This window comes from Blennius ocellaris (genome assembly GCF_963422515.1).
Source record: "Blennius ocellaris genome assembly, chromosome: 17".
NCBI classification, from domain to species: domain Eukaryota; kingdom Metazoa; phylum Chordata; class Actinopteri; order Blenniiformes; family Blenniidae; genus Blennius; species Blennius ocellaris.
Genome location: NC_137666.1, coordinates 5,052,840 through 5,077,494, shown reverse-complemented (window position 1 = coordinate 5,077,494; position 24,655 = coordinate 5,052,840). Strand labels below are relative to the sequence as shown.

The window sequence follows — 24,655 nt, the reverse complement described above, 5'->3', positions numbered from 1 at the left end:
TTTTTTTTTTTGGGCTATAAAAGAGCGTTTGACTGATCATACCTGCCATTTCATTTTCTGTTACCTGACAGATGGATGGATTGCACTGGAGTGGAGTCTATGTATGCAGGCTTTAACTCTGTGTTATTGACACTCTCTCCGGACAGCCTTGCACCTTTTGCACGGCCTCCGCAGTGTGTGTAATTACCCTCTCTGCTTATTTTGAGAGCACCCATCGATTTATGGAACTCAGATTCTCGCTCTTTCCTTAGGAAGCATGAAGTTTTTAGAATCTCACAAGCAAAAGCACACATTTTAAATTAGAGGAACAAAAACCAACCAGTGCAGGAATATCAGGAAATCTGGCTGGGATTATTGTACGCTTCACGGTAATGAGAAAGAGTGGACGATTCAGTGCGAGAGGTACTGGTCCACCGATCCCAATTAAGACTAGAAACACAGGGCTGATGGGCATTTGTGTGCATTCAGATTCAGCTTTATTCAGCTAAATTAGAGCTCTGAGATGGCCTTCAGGCCCTGTGCAGATTTGAAGAAAGGTGGTCACAGAGGTCTGTTTCAGCCTCTCGGTTCCTGTGAGTCCTTCTGCTGACACAGCATTTTACCATTTTTGCCAAATTCTGCTTATTGTATTGTCCAGTAACAGTTAATGATGCTTTGTTTGACCTTTTTAAGATTTCTCTGCTGTAACCACACTTTGCTTCACTCGCTATAGTCTTTCGGGGACATCACTCAATTTCACTTAGTTTTTTTTCTGATGACAAACCATCAACCATATGCTTCATGGGAATTGGAATTGGAATTTTTCAGAATGTACCAAGAGACTTACAGTTATGCAACATTACTATACACAAAGTATCTTTTGAAACTGAGGGCATGCAGTATTGGAATGAAATGATTGTACAATGACCTTATTGCCTAATGTCTCTATTATACCACTGAGCACAGCTGCTCACAGTACATTCATTAATAAATATAATAAGTACTGAACGTGTCTTTGTTTTAATTAGGAGGTTGAAAATAATGCTTGAATTAATATGGGTTAAGTTTGACCACAGATAATACAGGGCAGATTTTATACTAATACAGTAGATTAATGCGCAATGCAAAATCTTATTCACAATGTCTGAAATAGTTTTATTGCCGTTTTAACAGATTTTAATATAAGTAAATACAGTTTTAACTTTCCCCCTATTGTGTTTATCCTTTTCCTCCCCACATTTTGCTTTATTTGCTGATATACTCCAACATGTTTCATAATTTCCTCCAACAATGTGTCCAACTTGATTTCATTTCATGCTTTTGGGAGCTAAAAACTCCACCCAATCACTCAAGGGGGAATTCAAACAAGCAATCATGTAAACAATACAAAAACAAGCAGATTGTTCTCATGTAAACAGTGCCTAATGTCACTCATGGTGTTATTCTTTGTTGATCACCCACAAAAAAGCCCCTATGTATTTGCGAAATTGGATAAATCGGTATAGAAGATGATGGATGATTCCTACCTGCAGGTAATTATACATATGCTGAAAACAGGTTTCAGTCGTTAAAAATCTTAATTCTCTAAATATCTTTGTTCCCCCCCCCCCCATTATTTACTGTAGAATATGCCATAACGTAGAGCACTCTACTATGAAAAAAATACTGCCATATATGGCCGACCACTGTGATTGCAGTCAGTGCAGAATTGATTTAGTTGCTGTTAAAATGAAAGCGTATACAAAGTGGTACTCTGGCGGTTCCACCGTAGTGGCGCAGGACTTCGGATCGAAGTGTGTGACACTTACTTATCATGACTCCGGACACGGCCAGCAGCAGGGCGGCGATGAGGGCCGAGGTGCCCACCGAAAGCCCCAGAGCCAGGTGGGATAGAGATGGCTGCGGGGGCAGCCGGGACGCCACTGCAGGACAAGAGGGAAAAAAAACAGTGTTGTACAGTTGTTGTCCTCCCCAGGTGGACTATTAACATTCACTTCGCCACTCTGATCCCCAACTTAATTAATGATGTGAAAGTGATGACACAACAGAGCTTAGGAGCGGTGATGGTGGGCGAATGCCAATTTGACTTTTTCTTTTCCCAGTGGTGAGGAAGTGTGTGTGTGTGTGTGTGTGTGTGTGTGTGTGTGTGTGTGTGTGTGTGTGTGTGTGTGTGTGTGTGTGTGTGTGTGTGTGTGTGTGTGTGTGTGTGTGTGTGTGTGTGTGTGTGTGTGGGGTCTCTTTTCTCTTGCTTAAGCCGAAGAACAAATGTGCAGAGAGAGACCATATTGAGACTGCGACCTTTTGCGACCTAGCATCATAGAATTATCTGCTTCTTGTCATTACCGAGAACAAATTTGCAAATCACAGGGCAAGGAGAGAGACGAGGTCATTAAGATATTATTGAGATGGTAATAGCGCTGTTATTTTGCCTCAACTTACAAAGTGACGCTCCACCGTATTAATTCATTTCAGATCTACAGTCAGAAATGTATTATTCATTGGGAAAATCCTAATTGAAGAGGCCCAGAGGGAGGAGGATTCAGTCTATGCTCCTTTGTTGCCGTTTAACCCAAAAAGAAAAAGATTCTTTCATTTTCTTTTGTGGTTGACATGGCCTGATGGGCAAAGCTTGTTGTGAACTTAAGCTCGTTACGCAACACAGTGAAAATCAAGAGTCTCGAGTCACTACATCGCTATCCAGGTGAAGCCTTTTATACCAAATCCTTGACATGCTCAGATGAAGAGCTTTTATCTGTCTGCAGCAGATTTAAATTACACATCCCAGAGCAGAAATACACACAGATAATAATGTTACATTCATTTTCTTTAGCAGGTTAGCTTATCCTACATATTGATAATAGCTATGAATGATTAAAGCACTATTAAAAACATTTCCCTCAGATAAAGATTCAATAAGGAACCAAAGCCTCCCAGGCCTAATTACCGTTGTAGATTAATTCAATATCTATTCTTTTAATCACAGTCTATTACAGGTGTGATTATATTTAGCTGAGCTCACTTTGACATTTAGATTAGCTTCATGTGGGATGGAAGAGAGAGAGAGAGAGAGGACTCTCCATTACATGGAGCGACACTGCTTTAAAACAACAGCTCCCGTGTGTCGGACCTGTGGTGTTGACGCAGGACACTTTGTCTGAAGACAGGACGAGGTTGTCCTCGCAGTAACAGACGACGACGTCCTTGATCTCGTGGCATTCGCCGCTCTCACAGTGGCTGCAGTTCTGAACCGGGCTGATGATCACCTCCCCGTCTCCCTCCATCGCTGTAGACGCACACGCACACGCACACGCACACACACACACACACACACACACACACACACACACACACACACACACACACACACACACACACACACACACACACACACACACACACACACACACGGGGGAGGAGCAGAGGGTTCAGGATTTGATTAGACATCTTCAGAATGTCTTCTGGCAAAATGAGTTCAATAACACTCTGATGTAATTTACTAGAAATGATCCTAATTAAAGAATCTATGAGGAACTTTCTTGGGGTTTTATTCCTCCCCGTCATCGTCACCGTCACCACCATCATCATCATCATCATCATCATTATCAGAATGACTGCTGTAACAGTGTAATATGATTTGCAGTCATGAAAGCAAAGTTTTCAAGAGGATGGTTCTTGTTTCCAGAGTGCATGGGGTTTTCAGTTCAATGCTATTTTGGGTTCAAAACAAAACAAAACAACCCCCCTTAAAAAGAAAAAGAAAAAAAAAAGAAAAAAAAGAATGATGTGGTCAGTGTCCTGGAAATAATAATAATAATAAAAAATATATAAATGTTGTCAGTTTTACGTGCTCAGCCTCCATCTCTTCCCACTTGTATCAAATCACTAATGTTTTCTTTGTGGATAGAAAAAGACTATTTCAGAAGAATTGGTTCTCGAGCAAAAGGTCAACAACAAGAGCTGCCATGTGATCTATACAACTAACGTTAAGTTGAACAACATTTTGAATGAAACAGCTGGTGATTACCAGATTAGAATATTTAGACCTTCCACCCCCAGGCCTTCCGCCTACGTAAATCAAGGCCTAACTGATAACATTCGGAGACCAAAGGTTAAAGTATTCCACTCCTGTACGAGAGCCTGGCAAGAAGACGTTCCTCTTTAAGACAAATTCTCGCTCGGAATCTACATTTTGTGGTCAAAGGTCAGTGCAACCTCATGATAACCACTGAATATAATGAGGGGTACATGGATACCGAGGACGTAGGAAATTTGTAGGTTTTAGTGGGGAAAAACACCCGATCCCAATCAATTTTGACTGTATTTGATAATCGATATGAGGAGTATTATTTATAGTAATAGAAACAGCATTTCTTATGTTTGCAGTTGTAGTGAACCATCCTTTATGACCTCATAACCTGGTGTATTTACTTTGCTAGGCCACAAACCCTGACATTTTTTTTTTTTGGAGTGTAAGAGATTTTGTGAGTGTATCATAATTTTGAGTATGTCTTGGCTGGGCGTGAATGCAATGCACTAAGAAACCAAATGAACGATCAATAATTGTATCGACCCCCCAAAAAAATCGTACTTATGATGAGGAGGTTTTTACGAGTCTTTAAAAAGCGCTGTACGTTGGAATATTGGTGCGGCTATTGTCTAATGAAGCTGCAATCACAGTTGTGGTTTGGCTTCATGCTCACATTGATTTTCACCATCAGACCAAAAGATGGAATGTTGCTGGACCGTAACTGTTGGATCACTGGGGTGACGTTTTTTTTGTCCAACCAACCTGTAGAAAAGCATTAGGATCCGCTGTGAGGATACAGAACCAATCAGAAACATCCTGTGTTTGACTGTTTTGAGCAAAAGCGTGTTTAGACTGAACAGCAGCGGGACAGAACAAGACTACTGTGGACAAGTTTAGTGGAAGAGGAGAAACCTGTCGTGGCCAGTGGCTTCTGAACTTTGCACCGTGCACTAACCTCATTTCATTAAGTTACTTTACACCAGCGATGGTTGCACCACCTCGTTGCCAGGAGAACCGCGAGCTTCCAGATTTTCATTACGAGCATTCCCACCTTTAACTTGATGAATTTACTGATATGAAGCGGAGGCGTGCTAATCACAAACACGATCTTGCCGGCGGTGTTGGGCTGCAACGAGATGTGCCCTGTGTGGCGCCACGTCCAAAAATAGGTTCAAATAGTTTTCACATCATCCTCGGTTTTATTCGGGCTGTAAAGAAGGCCGTTCTCCTTAATTGTAAGCTGCAGCACGCGGCGACGCGGCAGCCCAGCGTGAATTAGTCAAGGGCAGTCTGTGAAAGTGTGACACTTTAGTAAAGCAAAGCAAACGCACTTGTCTGCAGAATCTATTTCCTCTCATCACTCTGTTATCGCCTTCATAAGTACAAATACATAAATGTAACCCAGAAACACCAGAAAGGTTTTTCCGGAGAAAAATACAAATGTGTGGAGTGCAGCTGCTGACTGCATACTGATGCGTGGGCGTGCTGCCGCGTTGCGAGCATCTTTAGACACAGTCGTTTGGCGCTCTCCTTCAGAAGCCGATGGTGGCTGGAATTTCACCAACCTTCCTGAGACCCGCTGTCTGCACGTCTCATTTAGTTTAACTAAATGATTGTATGTGCTGAGCGGCAGCTTCTCCAGCATCAAAGCCAAACGAGAGTCTCTTTGCAGAGGATTTTCTTCTCCTTAATAATGATTTGCTGAGAATCTTCGCCATGCACCTAAAAACCTGAGTACTATCGTTCAAAAAGGCAAATAAAGTGAAGCCCAGAGCAGATCCTCCATGCACGTTTTCTCAGTGCAGGTTCCGAAACACTCTATATTCGACATGTTGCTCCTGTAAACATTTAAATGCTTTTCATGATCTAGCATTCGGGGGCTTTTATCGCAAGCAGTGGGACTGTCCCACATCACTAAATATCAGCATTAGAGATGAAACAAATCTCCAGCTGAGAGGGAAATTGCCAGCGATGTCTGTTAGTGATGAGACCTTAAGGACACATACGCCCTTCAAAGTCGAGCTTTACAAAAATAATAAGAGATCGAATGGGTGATTTTACATCACAACATGCCTCATGGGGAGTTATGATGTTGAGTCAAGTTGATAGTCATTAATCGAGTCTTTCCTTTCATTCATGCGCCTGAAATGTCTGCACGAATAACCTTGAATTCAGTTCATTCTGTCATGAAGTGATACAAAGATTCCTAATGCAACATTTGTGATTGATATTTTGGTGATCTTGTCGCTTCTTTCTTTTGCTCTGAATGACTGGAGCAGTTGGACGGCTGCACAGCTGCTGTCTCTCTCTCTCTGTCTTGCTCATTTAGAAGATTTGGTTGCAGCATTAGTCAAAGCTGTTGTCTCCAGTGAGCTGCAACTCTGCTACTATGTCACTAAACTCCTACTGACTGAAAGACGCGAGCCTCCTTATTGTTAAAGTAACCGGCAAGACTGCGCATGAGGTAAAGATCCAGTATCCACTGTCTCTGTGATACATCAGCTGCGATTTCATATGAAACTCTAAAAGAAGGCTGTGCAAAACGTCGATCGCAAAGGCAGTGCGGGTCGATCGTGTGTCATTTCAAAAAAGTGTGTTAACATCACAACCCGCACACACTCAACACTAAAAGTGTCTGCAACAAAACTATTAATGGTTTTGTTGCAGAATTATCTGTGTGGCGGCGTAGCTGAGGTCACATTAAAGTTAAATTTAAGTGTGGCCGCAGTGTTTCAGATCTACTGGTTTCCATAGTAACTACTGAATGCCATTAACTGTGTCGGTGGTTGCTGTTGACTACAGGCAATGTTGTAAAATGAAGGAAACTTGAGCTTCGCCTTTGATTGATTTTATTTTTTTGGGGGGGGGAATAAACTTTTCAGTTAGACTTAATGTGTGAATTGGATATGAAACAAAATAAACACGTCCACTCCTTTATCTGGTTTAAAAAAAAAAAATTCCTTTTTGTGAGTGCAGAAGTGAAAGATGAGCAAACAAGCGTTTGTCTAAATCACAGCTATTTACATAAGCTTGATGACAGTCGTCATTAGTTTCCTATGAAGCATTGCCCCTATTAAAGCTCAAAAAAGGACATGGAAATACATCTCTTTCTACTTCTTTCCAGAGTTGAGTAAAGAGGAAGTCTTGGATGATGTACGAGCGGTCAACGGGCTTATCGCTACAGCAGAAATTTTCACAGCCAGAATGTTTTTAGTACCTGCCAGCTCCAGAAGAACAGAGTCAGAGGGGATCAACAGGTTGCCGTGAAATGAATTTACTGATCCGCTGATCCTCTGATATCTTGCGGCATGTTAGTCGATAAAATAGTTTGGTTTAGTCGAAATGAATCGCTGTGCTCTCTTCATATTTTCGGTGTCACATTCCCATCTGGCCGTACACGTCTCCATTACCTTCTGTTTGTTGCTGTGTGCGTCTTGTGCTATTACCACCGGACCAAAATGTAGCACAACCAAAACCCATTTCAAATGTCGATTGCAAAAAAAAAAAAAAAAGAAGAAGTGTTTTCTCATTCTGTGAAGCACAAACACATTAACTCCCGCCTACTCACACGGCAAAGGTAGCAAACACCGCATGCTAATTAGCAGGTGGCGACTGTATTCTGAAACGCATCCCACGACATTACCTTTCAGGGCATAGAGGAAGGGCTCTCCCTCCGGGCTCAGGAAGGACGTGCCGTCGTCACCGTCGTGTTTGGGGTTGTTATCTATGGAGGTGTTACCGCCTGGAGATAGCGACGAGTACAAACACAACATTGCACACACCAAGTACAACATAAAACTGACAGAAATTCAAAGCAAGCAGACTGAATATTCGTATTGGTAACAAAACAAAACTCGTCTTTTGTCGACATTTTTGACTTTAGAACACTACAATTGACTTCTTACACTGATTAGAATCTTATTTCTTAACTGAGAACATTTGACACTGACGCCTGGTGTTTCAGTTCCGAAGGTAGTGAGTTCAGCGAGTTAAGTTTTCACAGCTGTTCTATAAATAGGTGAAGCAGAAAAGAACGTTTTTTCTCGAGGTGCTTAGAGCTTATGTTGTCAAAGACAACGAAAGTCAGCAGTTTCATTTGTATGAAGAAGTTACTGGTAAAAGAAAATTTGCAAATCAAGTAATTCAGTACCTCAATTCACAAATCACATGTTGTATTGTGTGAAAGCTAAAGGATTTAGCGTAAATGCAAGCATCAGGCTTTATTTACTTGACATTTCAAGTGAAAACACATCCACCTTTTACATTTTCGTTTCAGAAAAGTTCCGTTTACACAACGACGTTTTGAAAAGCAGAAACGCTGAAAGCAAGTTTTCATGCCGGGCCACTGAGCGAGGCTATTGTTTGTTTTTTGTAATGACGCTATAAACATTGACAATGGGAGTACATAGATATTCGTATTGACAGGCAACACAGTTGGATTGTTATTACAGGTTAATCTCAATGATAATACTACCAAGTCCTGACTGGGAGTCATGACACTCTGCAGGTCGCCATTGTTGTTATCGACTCGCGCATTTGCAGAAACATGCTTCCATGTTTACAAAAACTTGCGGCTCTGAGAAAAGTTGTCGCGCAAACGGACACCCGAAATGCACCAAAGGTTTCTCCTTTAGTATTTGCTGTCGTATGAACCACTAACCCCACTGACGATACATTTAGCAGTAACATTCTAGTAGCTGGTTACTATCAAAATTATAAAAGTAATGAAATATTCATTTTCCAGTAACATAACAGTGATAATTAGTGTGGTGGGGATATAGCTGCGGGTCCGTCGGAGCATTATCCTTTTTCCACTCATTAACCGGATAATCCTTGTTGAGCCTCCACACCGAGGTCGGTGTCAGAAGACACAAGGGAGGGAATATCTTCCTCGCCAGGTGTGAATCCCTGTGTTGCCTTCAGGGCAAAATCTCTCTCCCTTTCTCAGGAGTGGAGAAAAGAATTCACGTGATTGCTTGTGACTTGAGGTGCTGTAGCATTTGTTTAATAGTAATTGCGGGTGAATTTACAATTTACATTTTGTCTTAGAGCAAACTATTTTTTTGAAAATTATTATTCTTTTGTGCCGACGCGCCGACGCTGTCTTACTCAGGCTCCTTTCTGCTCCTGATATGTGTAGAAAGGCTGGGAACACTGAAAACAGCGATTCCTCACAGCAATTATATTCAGTACAAAAAATATTACTTTGCCATACAAGCCTGTCGCCTAATAGCCCTGACACCCGAGTGACAAATTGTCAAATATGAAGAAAACATGTTCTATTCTCAGTGAAAGAACATAGTAAAGAGGTTTTATTTTGACAATGTGTTAGAGGAAAGTAACATCTAATCCAGATTTGCAGCCGATTGAGCAGTTAAAGGCAGGAGACACACATCTGTCGCTGGGATTCAGCTCGGTCCCTGATCTGTATCAACTCTGTCAACCTGTCAGCCAGAGTATAAAACACAGATGGCACTACAAGATGTAAGTTTAGCTCACACCTGACAGCTCTGAGCTGTTTATATATTCAATTTATTCTAAACATTGCAGAACCCCCCCCGCAGACTAACCTCTGAAGCCTCCGCCACCACCGCCGGACGTGCAGCCGCCCCCGCCGCCTCCGAAGCCGCCGTGGGTCTGCCAGAACTTCTGACAGGCCTGCCCTCCCTGGCCCCCCAGCACCGCCGGTCTGCCACCATGACTGTTGGGAGCAATGTCATTCCAACCTCCGCCTCCACCTGTCACACAACACAACACCACTTTGATATGATGCTGGGTAATGTGTGTGTGTGTGTGTTTGTGTGTGTGTGTGTGTGTGTGTGTGTGTGTGTGTGTGTGTGTGTGTGTGTGTGTGTGTGTGTGTGTGTGTGTGTGTGTGTGTGTGTGTGTGTGTCTGTAACAAAGAGATGTGAGAGAATTTGCAATAAGAGGGGAGAAAACAGAGGTGCTTTGGCAAACATACTTGCACATCACAAACACATCAAACAAAAATAAAAGATCAAGATCCAAAAAGTCTAAACAAGTTAAGACAGACTCCTTGTACGCTAACCAACACAATCTTTTTATTTGCTCCTTTCTGCTATAAAACCACAACCTCCAAGACATGCTTCATATAACATTTTCATGCGTAAGTTTTCCTCAGAAGTAAACCTTGAGCTTTGAGAAATTGCGAGAATCGATATGGTTTTTTGGTTTTTTTTTTTTGTGGCTTCATGCGAATGAATAATGGAAGCTGCTGTGGGCACACATGTAACACAAAATACAGAGAGGCATGTAGAGTGGAGCAAAAGAGGTTGCAACACGCAATGAAACATGCATCAGGACAGAAGTAAACAGCTTCGGGATAAATGGAACAAGCACAGGTAGGCATGCAAATATAGCGTCCCACTATGAGTTCCGGCTGTAAAATCTGTTTATTATCTCGTAGTGTGTGTGTGTGTGTGTGTGTGTGTGTGTGTGTGTGTGTGTGTGTGTGTGTGTGTGTGTGTGTGTGTGTGTGTGTGTGTGTGTGTGTGAGTGTGTGTTTGTGTGTGTCCACAGGAGACAGGGATGCGCCTCGGTTCTCACATCCGAAACATGGGGAGGATGACACACACACACACACACACACACACACACACACACACACACACACACACACACACACACACACACACACACACACACACACACACACACACACACACACACACACACTCACACACAAATCACATCAGCAGTCGGCATCGGTGGAGCGTTCCTGCCTGTGCCGCACCCTCTCGCCTAACGCGCGCCACGGCGCTCGCACGCGGCACACTGAGGAGGTTTGATTTCGCACAGCTGTCATTCGTACAAAAAGACATCAAAGCTTCGCGCGGTGTACCTGCGGCGTTCGACTTCCCGTTGCGTCCCGGTTGGCTGGGGTCATAGTCCATCTGTTCCAGCTGGGTCTCCGATTGGCTGCTGTAGCCCCTTCCACCTCCCCCGGCAGCGATGATAAGAGGGGTGTACACGCCTCTGTCCACCTGTGCCAGGATGGGAACCAGTCAGACTCGGGCGGTGGTGGAATGTGCACTTCAAAGGAATTATTCAAGATTTTTAAGTTCACGCAACGCGGGCAGATTGCTGCGTTCTACTACAAATATACAACCCTACAATGTGGGCAATTTTTCAAGAAATGGGGCAGAATTTGAAAAAATTATAATAAAAAAAAATCAAACGTCATGAATGTGATGTTAAATTATGAACACCAAATGTTTGTGAGCCAACAAGTTCAAGAACAAATGCAAACTTTGAACAACAACACGTGGCTCCAGTGCTAAACCGAGGTGGTTTGAACAAGCTCATGTTACCTCGTCATCACTGTTTTCCTTAAATGTCTACATGCTATTATTGGCATTACATTAGTTAATAAGGCATTGAAGCTGGTGTCAAATTATAATAAAGTGGGGGGAAAAGAGGCTTCCTGGGGTTGAATATGTGGTGGAATCACATCGAGATCTTCTTTCATTTGGTGGCTTTATGGTTTAAAAATGTGAAAGTGTTACATAAATATTGATTTTCAGAGCAGTGTGACTCACGAGAAGCTTATTCAGTGGGATTTAAATCTAATAAAAAAGACTTAAAATGAACAAACAGGGTTCTCTCCAAACGATACTACATATAAACATGAGTTGAAGAGAACAGCTCGTTATCGGGAGCAGGAGTTGCTCATGAAACATGAAATAGTTTTTAAAGTTTCGGCAGATTTCTTTCGGGAGGCTCCTCGTTTCAGATGATAAGATACAGTATTTTCTCTAAGCTGCCTCAACAACAACTTCACCAAAAACTTAATTTCTTCACACTTTTAACACACAGTCATAATTGACAACAAAACAAAATCACAACCAAACATTAAAACATATATCCTGTGAAATTATGAAAATTAGATGAAGTTAAACTTCATTATGATCTCACATCAAACTGATTTGTTACTTTGAATCTGAATGAGAGAAATCGCTTGACTAATATATCTAAACATCCTGAAAACCAACAATCCCGTACATAAGCTTTTTTGACACACACGCCAACGTCTGCAGAGGGATTATGTTGCAGTCCCTAAACACCAGAGAAAACGTCGCCTTCTTGGGAATCGTCTTACCTTGAACACATACGTGGCCCCTCCACCTCCACCTCCGCCACCTTTCACTTGTGTTTTGTTCACCAGCGGGCCGCTCTGTTCCTGGCAGATCTTATTCAGCCTGTCGTTGGACTGCGGGGCGGAAGAGAGATGTCAGCTCACTGAAGAATTGCCTTCATGGATGTCAGCCGTGTGTGTATGACAAGAGGCTGAGCAGCTGCCAAACCGCCGACTGCCGGGAGTCGAAGGATTTAGCATTATAATCGTGAGCAAATACCAAGCACGAATATTCGGCGGCGCGCGGGCACTGGAAAAAGCAAAGCGGGGAGCACCAGTGTTTGCTTTTGAAAGACAATTCCAGTGTGATTCCACTCTGTGCTGATTGCCGGTGTTTCACATAACAGTGATGCTATTATAGAGTGTCCACAGTGATGAATTAATGGTACCCACTCAATAAGACAGTCAATCTGCTCTTTTTTTTTTTTTTCCAGAGGAGGAGAAATTCATCATGAATGCTGCAGAACGGCCTTTGGTTTTGTATATTTGTTTTCCAATGTCACTTTGTTGTACTGCTTGAAGAGCTTGAAGACAGCCTTTCAATGTCAGTAGCGAACGTAGTTACGCAATGTTTTTTTATAAATGTTTGTAAAGCTTCACGCAAGCTGGAGTCTGAGATACAGTTAGTTGGTGGTTCACTGGAAGCCATGTGAGCAGTACTAACACAAATTATAAAGCAATCAGTTACTGCAACATCCATTGCTACTGTTACTATTCAAATCTTCCAACTGGTTACTAAATGGGAAATATATACTCTCTCAAATCTATATGTGGAAGTTAGAAAGTTAGCCAAAACTGTTGTACTAACAACTATTTTGCCAAATTCCTCATTATTGGATGAGAAGCGTAATTCTGAACTGAATAAAGGGATGTCACTGAACTTTATGCAGGTTCATGGCCCGTATGCTCTCCGTCCACCGTTTTCCATACTTCATCAAGCTAGAGGTGGATGTTGCGTGTCTTCCTCATGTGCACTATCACACCAAACTGCCTGAAGTGGGTCCTACTTTTCAAGAGTGAGCAGGCACAAGCTTTTCCGTCTCTCCACCAACTCTGTGTGAACCTCACCCAGACACGCAAACACAAGCAGTCGCAGTGGTTCCTTCAATTCCCTCGTCTGTGTGAACCGAAACGAAAGTGAAGGGGGGGAGGTGGAGGGGGAAGAGGAGGAGGGGCTTACGTGACTATGATTGACATGCGAGTGTATTCAAATGTTCTGGAAGTGTCTTCTTCGCTTGCTCTCCTCTGTCACTGCCTTTTCTCCTTTTTTAAAGTTGAGTTTGTGTCTCAGAAAGTGTGTGTCTGTGTGTGTGCAAGAGAAACACAGCGAATATCTCTCAAGACAAGGCGCAATGTATGTGTGTGTGTGTGTGTGTGTATCATCATTTCCAAAAGCTAAAACTAGGTGTGAGAGAACACGGTCGTACAGCACAAATCACTTTCTGAGCGACCCTTTGGAGAGACTGGCTGCCTCTCGCTGTCAGAACGGGGGGGAAATAAGAGGAACCTTAAACGACTTCAGTTTCACTTTGGAGCGGCGGAGTCCCTCTCCGCCGCCTGTGCTGAGCACTTCAAGAGACACCGCTTTAAAAACTAATAACGGGATGACAGTGGAGAGGACCCCTGCTTGCTAAGCTAGACGTTTTGCCTGTAGAAACACGCACACGCGCACGCCGACAGACCGCTGGAGCCGAAGCGGTATGAGATACAAGGCGGCCTGCTAAATCAGCACCACTTTAAACTATTATTTTAAACTAAATATTTATGCTTGGCGTAAAATGCTTTTATTACTCATGTTTTTTTCAAAAGGCTTGACAAGATATTTTACTTCTGCACGTCTGCTCGATGTCACAACACAGTTTTCCGGTGTTGTCCCATGAGTCTGTCTACCTGCAGGGGTCCCGAGGTGACTGCATATTATTCAATAACTGTTTGGAATAAATGTGTGAATGTAACATCTCTGGTTTTGTACCTTATTGACATTTAGTAACTTTGCCATTATTTACTATTTAGAATAATATATTTGGACAAAACAGCATTTGGCAATGACGATGAAGACGTGAGTCTACATGAATAAAAGGTTGTGCTTCTGGTGCAAAAGCCAACTTATTTGAAAAAAAGCACTAACAATCAACGGCAACTTAAGACTTATTGCCTTAGGTTTAAAAAGAAAAAGAAAAATCTCTCAAATGGTTTTCAACTGTGAAATGTTGTTATTTTGAACAAATTGTGTAAATGTTCATGTCTGCACTCACTGAATGTGACATTTTTGTGGAGGGAAACAAAAGGTAATGCCAGTTTCTGGTTTGGCCAAAAAAAAACCCAATAATAATAATCTCTCCATATAGTGGGACTAGAATACAGCTACTGGATGTATACATTTGTGAGAAATCGATGGTTTCAATGGCTGGACACAGTTACAATACGGTGAGTGGCCATGGCTTGTTTGCTTTAAGGACAGTGATCTCCCACATCAGGTTATGGAGACACATCGGTTTACCTCACAAGAGCCGCGGGGACACAGTTATCCTTTTTCATTAATGCTGAATATTAACGATTCCCCCGTTTTCCCTTCTAGTCATAGTGAGGACCACGGGGACGCCTGTGGCTCAGGTGGGAGAGCAGGTTGTGCACTAATTGCATCGCTGGTGGTACAAGACACAGAGTCCCAGGTTGCTCCCAAAGGACAGTAAATACCATGCAAACAAACTGCTAAAACGTTGGAGTGTTTGTGAACGGTTGAAAAGGAGACGGAAAATGTAAAAAGGCAATATGCAGTCCTGAACTGTAGCGAATAACAGCGAAAGAGACTCACATTGGGGCATGCGTCTTCTCCTTGTTGTCCCACCAGGATGTAAAGCAGCTCGCCCCTCTTCAGCGGAAAGTCTCCGGTGATGTAGATACCATGCGACCTGCTCATGGCCAACACGCTTCGCCCACCAGCTGCACCATAGGCGGTGATCCTGAGGTTCAACATGGACAAATATAGCTGGGTCAACAGTTTGGCGGTCAGGCTGAACATCAAAATCTGATTGTGACTGCTGAATGACATGTTTTACCATTGCGGAAACATTAATCAGCATTACATGCTCATCAAAAACTGGAAATACAAAAGTTCTAATCTTCACAGACTTCAACCAAGTCAAATGCAAACTCAATCAGTTTTGGCTTGTTTATTCTGATTAGAGAATGACTTTTCATTGTAATAGAGATAGAAAACTTGTGTTTTTATTTGTTGAGACATGTGCAGCGACCAAACTGTAATTTATGAGCTTTCTTCACACTTAAGCAAATACAATGGATATTCAGAGCTGTTCAGTAGGCGTTTATCAGACATAACTCCAGGCGCAGTCCTTCCTGCGGTTTCTGTGAGCGTGCAAGAATATTAAGAAACAGCTGAAAATAATTTTGAAACTCTGCAAACACGTTTTCACCCTGGGTGCTTTTTTAATAAAAACATTTGACCTGCTGTAGCTCCCTTATCCAGAGTGCAAAAACAAACAATACACAGCGTGGAGGACAAGCTAACACATTGCTTTGTGGCTGGAGACACCAATTTTAAATGCACCAATTCTTTTTGCCAAAGGAGGGGGAAAAAAAAGGTGGGGGAGGAAAGGAAAAACTTGATTGTTTTTTTGGGAAACGTTTCGATGTTTTTCTTCCTCGGTGGTGGAGCTAGGTGCAGCGGATGGATAGAGGGAGGGGAAGTGTGGCCCGGTGCTCAGTAGCAACTACCTCAGCTGTTTGCCTAATGACTTCTGGGAGATGCAGAGCGCATATTCATCTCTGTGGCCGTCTGTCGGCTTCATTTACAGCCCCTGCCAGCGATGGCAGCTCGGCATCGAGACCCATTGTGGAGTTTTGTGTTTGGAAAGAGAAGGAGCTCTCTAAAACTCCCGGCTGTGTGGAAAAAGCTGTTGTTCGTCAGGTGTTCTCGGCTTTTCAAACCTTCTACGCCTCGTGTTTTGTTGCTGTTCCACGGCGATGTGGGAGGCCAACAAGCTTACGGTATTTGGAGACGCTGGCTGTTCAAAAGCGTCTGATTCAAATCCGAGTTTAACACCTTGGCTGCCCACAGGAAGAATATTGATCTCTGTAAAAAGGGCTGCGGGAATTTCGTTGTTAATCCTGGAGCGGTGAACAGTGAGTTTGAGGTCAAGGTGCTGAGGCCGATTGTTGTGGTATTTCAGAAACCTTTATTTTTGTTTTTGTTTCTTTTCTCAGATCTTTACAGCTCCTCTTTTCTGCAGCCTCTACTCCCTCCTGCAAGGATCCGATAGTGAGATTCCTCTGTTTGCTGCTGGGAGATTGATGCGCCGCTGATGAACAGAGAAGCCGAGGTGGGCGTGAGGAGAGAGTCCGCACCGGCTGGAAAAAGCGCGAGCGGCGACGAGAGCGCTGATGAAGACGGATGGGTTAAGTGCGTGTGCTGTGCTGTACGTGTCGGAGCTCAAGTGTGCATGCCTAATGACTGGCCCGGCATCGCGGTTGAGACCCTTCAGAGAAAAGGGATAAAATTATTCCAGCGTGGGCGCCGAGCGAGAAATCAGTGGCACAAATGGCCGAGACTGACGTGTGTGAATGTGTGTGCGTGTGTGTGTGTGTGTGCTCGGCGGCTGTGCTCGCTGGCAGGAGGCCCGTACCTGAAGGTGCCAGTTTCTGGGACCCGCCACATCTGAATGCCTTGGAAGGGCCCTCGGGTGCCGACTGTCACGTTGACGTTGCTGTTCCTGTAGGAGTTGAGGCACTGAGTGGGAGTCGGGCCTTCGGGGCCCACAGCCCCACAGGTATGAAAAATCCACTTTTTGGCTGCATGTAAGGAAGAAAAAACAAAACAAAAACAAAAACAAAAACAAAAAAACATGTTAAGTACTTTGTGGAGTGCAAACGGCTGCTAAGACATATTTGGTATTTCTTTACACAAATGCTCAAAGGTACAAATGTAGTAATATAAATACCATGTCAATCTTTTAAAACCAAGCTGAAGTTTCTATCTTCACCATTAAAAAGTGTTTTCAGTCTTTTATTTTGTAGTTTAAATGTGGCTTCAAGAGGGAGAGTGCGAGCAAAATGTGTTTAGTTGTGCCTGGGCGAGGACAGCATGTCAAGTCACCTTTATTTATAGAGCACTGTAAAACGCTGTGGCTGAAGCCACAGTGCACAATCGACAAAATTAAAATTACAATAGAAGATGGTCTTAAGATTAGTTTTAAAAGTGGACAGTGGGCATGTAGCTTGTCCTCTACTTTTTGTCTGCTCACTCTTTCTTTTGCTGCTGCTTCTCTTTTGATGTCAACAATTCATAAATCCGAGAGAAGATAACAATTCCAAATTTAAATTTGAACTTGTGTACTTTTATATTCACGGTTCCATGTACCAGCATCAACACGGGATGCTGCTTCTTTTGGTGCTGGAGTCGGCAGCAAAGTGACTCGTGACACCATCTTGTGGTACAAGGCAGTATTACAAGACAGGTCCACGTAACATTTGTCTGCAGGAGCCGCACAGCGGTGTCACGGTTTGTACTGTAACATCATGGTAAAAAGATTGTGGCTCAGAATACATGAAGAGAAGTTTGCATGATTTTCCTGTGAGTCCCCTGTGTTTGCCCTTGGTTGGACTGGACGTCCCACTGTTAGCCGAGATTAAGTCCTGTGGTAAACTAAAAGAACGGATGCAAATATCTCTGAAGCAGAATCGATAATCATCATTGCAATGGTGTCAAAACGCTTATTTCTTGACAATCCATTTAATATTCTACGACATATTCGGATATATTACAAATTGTGCCTTTAAACAAACATAACTGGACTGCAATCCAGACCACAACACAAATGTTTCATTTGCACTCATGTCACATCTACCTTCCCCACTGCATCCACTTTTTATAACTCCAAATGTAAAGATATGAAGCAAATTATCACATATTAGGGAGGCGAGCTCCAGACTGGGAGCCGCTTGTGCAACATGCTGCTGTTCCATTAACAACAGCAGCGGGGGGACGTTGTGATGGCACTACAGGTGACAAACATTTCTCCTCATTTTCTGCGTAATCCCACGTGTCGGTGCTAATTGGAGTTCTTTTCACTGTAATTAGCACGAGATTAGTCTTGTCAGATGAACGTGGAAGGACTTAACGCCGCAGCACTAAATCCTGATTTAAGGCTTGTGAACACAGAGCGAGGAGGTAGACACGAGGGAGCAAAGCTTCCGCCTGTCGTCCCTCTGCACGGCAGCGAACGCCCTCAGACTACTTCCAATTCAATTCGGGGGCTTGTATTGCAAACCTGACGCCAGATGGAGTCACTCCTGTTACAAATCCAGTCACATAGTGGCTTTTGTAGCTCAGTGCGATTTGAGTTTAGACGCTGATACTCTACAAAGACAAAACTGCTTTTCATTTGTATTTATTGTCACCTACAGAATAAGAGCAGCGATTTCTTTTTTTTTTTGGGGTGGGGAGGTTGTTTCCTCTCACAATTGCAAACACATAAGCTGCTTAAAATAGATAATAAATCACAAGGAGGAACAATACAATACAGACATACCGGCTCTTGTGAAAGCTTCCAAGTTGTTCCCAAACACAGGGAAAATGTAAAGAAAATTACTCCAGCTGTCTTTAAAGCCCATCAAAGCAGTAGAGGATGGATGGATGGATGGATGCAAAATAAAGAAAGCAATGTTCTAATCAAATCCCGGATCAGTACAAAAGTACCATGAGTTGTGTAACTCAAGGAAAACGAAATTGTACGCACTTACAGAATATCTCGTCTTTGACACAACTCGCCATGAATCTTGGATGTCCACTTGTGTAACAATGATTTAACCTCTTCAGCATGACTTTAGCAAAACAGGAGGGTTTCGAAAATGCTTTTCAGCCAGTCTACAGCTGCTAATATTTTGGATACGGTCTGAGCTTTGAGTCATTCATCACTTCAGCGTTAGCAGAACTTGTTGTCTCTGATAAAGGGCAGCTTTTTCCCGAAACCGTTGTTCACTGGAGCAGGGGGTCATTAATCCCTCCCTAATTTAAGACGTCAAATTTTAATATCAGCATTGGCCTGTTTTCACAGTAGCTGGTTACAGTAACACACCTACATAAATGTTACCGCCAACAAATTATTTCAGCTGTTTTGTTGTTATTTATAACTTTGTTTTTTTATTCTATGGCCTTATTTACAATGCTTTTAAGTGAAAACTGAAAACTGGCGTCACTGAAAAGGCAAATTTATCAAAAAGCTCAGATTTCATACCTGTAAACCAGGACAATTCAACTTTTCACTTAAAACGTTGTGTAAACAGGTCTTAAATTGAAGAGCACTGGCTTATTTCAATTAAATGATTGAAAGTTGAGCGAAAGTCACTTTTCCAATGAAGCCGTTACTTTTTATTTTCCATAACCATTCGCAACTTCACTGTGAAAGCAACTTTAAAGCAACTTTAAAATGCCATTAGTTAATATTTAATTCAAGACTATTCGTTTACAGTTGTCACCTTCAGGGTAAATCTGTTATCTTTAATCTTTTTTCCTTGCAAGCCTTTCGCTGTTGTTGCCACCAAACCTCTGTGGTGCGGAAACAATATCCTTTGTGCTTTCAATGGACAAACGGCAGGACCTTGTTCAAAAAGTGTCAAGATAGAAGGAAGAGACAAGACCCGGAGATGGAACTTGAACTCATAAGCACCTTTTGCCTGCTTTGTATTTCCTACTAGAGCCGAGGCTCAGAAGTCGACATTCCAGTATTTACTAGGATCTCTCACCGAGCTGCAACTCTGCTGACAGAGCAAAATAACTGCAGGAAGATGGTATTTTTTATTTTTTTTTAGCAAGAGTGTACTTTCCCCGTTTGTTTTAAACAAATGGTGAGAAATACTGTGTTCCTATTAATTTTCTGCCGCTGAGTTATGATGAGGGAAAAAGACACATTTGTAATCATCTGAAAGAAGAAGAAAAAAATCAGAGCGAGCCGGTTTCTAGTGCTTCCAGGAGTGTTTCCTATTACTGCTGAAACCTGGATGGACTGCCCGCGGAGCCTCATATTTGTCGGTCTGGTCCTCATGATTGGAAGGCCACGAGGTAAGAGGGAGACAACATCAGCACCTCATACTGAGCCCCGTGCCGTCTCCTACATACATCTCTCTCTCTCTCTCTCTCTCTCTCTCTCTCCCTCTCTCCAGTTCGTATTGCCAGCGGAGGCGATTTGGAGCTGGCCAGTACTTTGAAAAGCACTTTAAAACAGCACTGTGGTAAAGAGAAAGGATTTGGAGTTTAGCCTGGTTTCGGCAAGCGCACTCCCACTGTAAGAGAAAAACACAGTTTGGGCGAAGGGAGCTCTGTCGGGGTGTGGAAAATAAGGACTTGATCGATCAATCGATGTCTTGGAGATAGAAGCCAAAGTTAGAAAAGACTGATGGGAATGAATACATCACTGCTGCAGGAAGCCGCCGGAGCCAAACAGTGCTTTAAATCTCACCAAATCTAATGGGCAAACACAGGACGGCAATTAGTTAAGGAAGGAAAGTTGTAGTGAGAGGAATCACAGTAGGAAAGTGAGAGTTTTCTGACTTGGAGGTTTTTTTTTTTTTACTTGATATGTAAAACAAGTTTGACTTTTGACACCAACTCTGCCGTTGTTGAAGACGGATAAGTTTTCTGATTGGATGTGTGTGTCTGCTCTCTCCCATCGCCATGCATTTTACATCTCAATGATCTCATTGGTTTATTGATAGGAATGTGCTTTCTTTGTGAATGTAATGCCTCCACTCGCCCCTTAGCTCAAACTAAACCACCACAAATGAGGACCCAACCTGAAAACACATCTTGACCATCACATACAAGCTCATCTAAATTTTAATATTATTGTCATTGCCATTATTATTATACGTATAATCTCCATATAGCTGGAAAATATTTTACATAAACTGAAATATTTCAACCCTTTTTTTTTGTTTTGCTCTTCTTGCTTTAATCATGTTAGTCTGCAAGTAATATATATGATAATATTTCACAATATCCAATGTTATTCCTGTTCTTTTAACCCGAGGCCAAAGAAATGAATGAAACTTTTGAGTTCATATGTTATGAGACTGGAAATAACTGTCAAAAAGGTTGAACTTTTCCAACTTTTATTCCAAGTTGTATTAATTATATGTGGCCATGTGTGTGCTAACCAATGCAAGGTGCTGTGTTCTTCCAGTGCATGAATGGACACACACATATAATGGAGGTGAAAGTCAAAGGGCTGAATGTCAAAACCAAATGAAACTGTCATCATAAACTAAGCATTGTTTAATTTTATGGTGTAATCTGAGTTATAACCAATAATTACAAAAAAAAAAACAACCTGCAGGGGAGGTGCAGAGAAGCAGCTGTTTACAGCTCCCAGCTCTTTCGCTCTCATTTCATGGTTCTCCAGCATCTGTGGGGAAACTCCTGCATCTGGCTGCTGTTTGGCGGCAGTGTTGTATTACTGCGTGCCCCTGCAACATCAAGACTGATTTCAACCTCAATGAAGAGTAAAAGAAAAAAAAACGGGGGGGCAGATGTTACAGGAGCGTGCTCCTCGGGCTGTCCTGTGATAGAAATGGCAGATGCATGACTGCTGCTTCCAGAGTATTCCACATGTGGTCAGGTATGCCGAATACTCAGAGACAACACCACACCAGTCAAATATGGTAAAAGGTCTTCCTTTCTGGGATGCAAACCATTTATTTGTCAGGGCAGCAGAGTTGCCAGTGAAATCATTGTGTTGTTTATGAACTTAGCAGCTCTCCACAAATGTAATAATTACTATAAACATTAAATGAAAAGCATGCGTGGTATCAAAGTGTTAGTTTTGAATTCATTGGGTGAATTTTACTATTGATAAGTGGAGGTTGCAGCTGCGCTATATGTACACATTTTAAGATACACTATGAGTACAGTTGCATACAGTTTTTTTTGTATTATTTACTAGAAGTTACTTTTTTTCAGCTTTTATTTTTGCCCGCTTTTCCACTAAAACGTCTGTATTTCTAGTAAAGCGCATAACACGTCGCCACCAGTGGAATTGGCTGTGTTTTCGGCTCAGAGCTGTATTCCCCTCGTGTCAGGAGCAGAGAGAAGGACCCTAAATAAGCCGCTCTCCACACTACACAATGCCCCGTCACACTCGCCCAGCAGAAGAGCACTTTCAGAGGCAGACTGCTGTCTCTGCCTGAAGAGGGCTTTGTGCCCCGCGGGCCAAACGGTTATTCAGCTCTTCCCGCCGGTGAAATAGAAAGCTCACCTCCTTCCCGTCATTTAGCGGCTGGACAGCTGCTTACTGGCTGCAATGACTACATGCAATGACTTGTATTTGCTGATTTGTTACTATTTTTTGATGTATGCATTATTAAGCCATGTCCATCAATCCACCCATGCGGGTATCTATCTATCACAGTAATTACCTGAACTGTTAATCTCCTCATTTCCCCTATCTTAATTTGAACATATTCAATCACAGTCATGGCTCATTGCAGTTATTCATGATCTGTCACGTCACGGCTGTATTTTCGTGCTTCATAAAATATCAGATCTTTCTTTCTATTGGCCTCCTTATTTATCCTTGACACTGTCCACTTCCAGTTTCATTGCACATTTCGGACGGATTGCTTCAAAAAAGCCTAGAAGATTGAAAAAAAAATATGTTAGAAGTACCACCTGCAAAAAAACCATGAACTTTGTGTAAAAGCTGAAAAAGAAAATGACAACAATTACTCTCACATCGGAGAGTGGAGCCAAAATATCTTTGTGCCACAATCTGGACAGCTAAGATCGTTGTTTGATCTAACGTGTGCATGAAGCTAATCACTGCAAATAGGTTAGATTTAACACTGCTGTGCATTAATGCAATGCATTAGCGAACCACACTCCCTGGTTTACATAAATGTTTTTAATCATGAGTACACACAATGGCTTCAATGCTCTATCTAGGCACTATCCATTCAGCTTCTATTTCAATTTTCTCTTAATAACAGGTGGTTGGAGGCAAACCTGAAGAATATACAAACATACAAATGTCACGCAAAAAATGCCACGAGCCGAGAATCGAACCAAGGCCTTCTCGCTGTGAGACAAGAAGCGGGCCTTTATCTGCCTCGTCGTTCAAAAGGCTGAAAATGTGAGAGGAGCATTCAAGCCTTTATGGCATCAGCCTGTCAGACCTTGAGGCGACCTTTTTTCTCAATCTCTGTGTGATTGTTTGCAAGATTTGTGCCTTTCTGCCTTTCGAGCCAGAGGCGAACCATTCCTCACTGTAACTCGGCCGATCATTCATTAACGCATGACAGGAAAGACTTTTAGTGGCTACAACAGAATAAGAGTCTGGGTATAGCAGTTATATATAAATGGTCTGAGGTCATTAAAGCATAGTAAATTGTAAAAATTTGTGCAGCTACATAAAAAGATCCAAAGTTAGTGGAAGAAATATTTGAGATTCTTGGCCCTGTTCTTTATGAGTATGTTAAAGGTTACAATTAAAACAGAGTTCGATGTCAAATATCAAATGTTAATAACAGAGGGCTCAAAATAGTAATATGGAAGGTGAGTTAGCGGCTATAATCAGAGCGTATTCACACACAGTGAATTACAGGAACTTGTCGGTAATGTTGCCGTCACAGTTGTCCAGTAGTGTGTAATTTACCAGCATTCGCTCTCTGGAGGAAATTTGAAAAAGGAAACTGACCAGATTTTAAGCACCATGGCTTTGTGAGTGTAAGACATCCTGTAAGATTTATATTTTAATGTAACATAGGTTTCAAGACAAAAAAATGGTGCATATGCAAATGCAGATTACAAAGTTGTGTAGGAATACAATGTGATGTAATGAATAGTGCAATAAATGTCTCACCATAGGGGGGCATTGAATCAAGACTTGCCCTATTAACTACATAATGATTCCTATATGATGACAAACAATTACACAGTACGTGGTACTTCTCATCAATCTGCTACTTTAGGCTTTCACCACTTGAGGCCATGGTGGGTTTACGTACATGCTACACCCAGGAAAGGTCGCCAATCCACCACAAAGAAACACACAGAGACACACTTATATTTCCACCTAACAGCAATTTTAGATTCACAGATTCCCTTCAAACCATTATTTCTAAACCGTACAATGAAACTGGAGAAAGACCCAAGAAAGGTAACCATGACTCCTCAGTGCAGCCCATTAGGATGACATGTTTTTGGCTTTCTATTGTGTAGAATATGTAAATGACATGCAAACCCTTGAGCAAAGGTCCTCAAATTTAACTGTCTCTGTGAGAGGGTTAATTGAAGTGCACTTTGACGTTCGGGGCTCCTTCCATCTGCTTACATGAAGGGATATGGATTGCAACTTGCACTTTCAACAGCCTCCAAGGAGTCATGAAAGCGCGTCTCTACACAATAGACACAATAAACAGCCCTGCCAATGGGTTTGGATCCTTTTATGAATACTCAAAGCTTGAAGAGAGGAGGCAAATACAGA

The 24,655-nt window shown here is 42.3% G+C and overlaps 1 protein-coding gene across 1 annotated transcript in view; it reads right to left on the bottom strand.

Annotated features, from left to right (window-relative positions):
- The window catches only part of alk (ALK receptor tyrosine kinase), a gene marked incomplete at both ends in the record, with an annotated part of 437,915 nt that overhangs the window by 19,683 nt on the left and 393,577 nt on the right, over window positions 1-24,655 (bottom strand). The window contains 8 exons of the mRNA XM_080512279.1: window positions 1,788-1,901; window positions 3,107-3,262; window positions 7,650-7,748; window positions 9,577-9,744; window positions 10,869-11,010; window positions 12,126-12,236; window positions 14,977-15,124; window positions 16,805-16,970. Coding sequence (XP_080368405.1) covers window positions 1,788-1,901; window positions 3,107-3,262; window positions 7,650-7,748; window positions 9,577-9,744; window positions 10,869-11,010; window positions 12,126-12,236; window positions 14,977-15,124; window positions 16,805-16,970 — 1,104 coding nt within the window. The remainder of the gene's footprint in view (window positions 1-1,787; window positions 1,902-3,106; window positions 3,263-7,649; window positions 7,749-9,576; window positions 9,745-10,868; window positions 11,011-12,125; window positions 12,237-14,976; window positions 15,125-16,804; window positions 16,971-24,655) is intronic.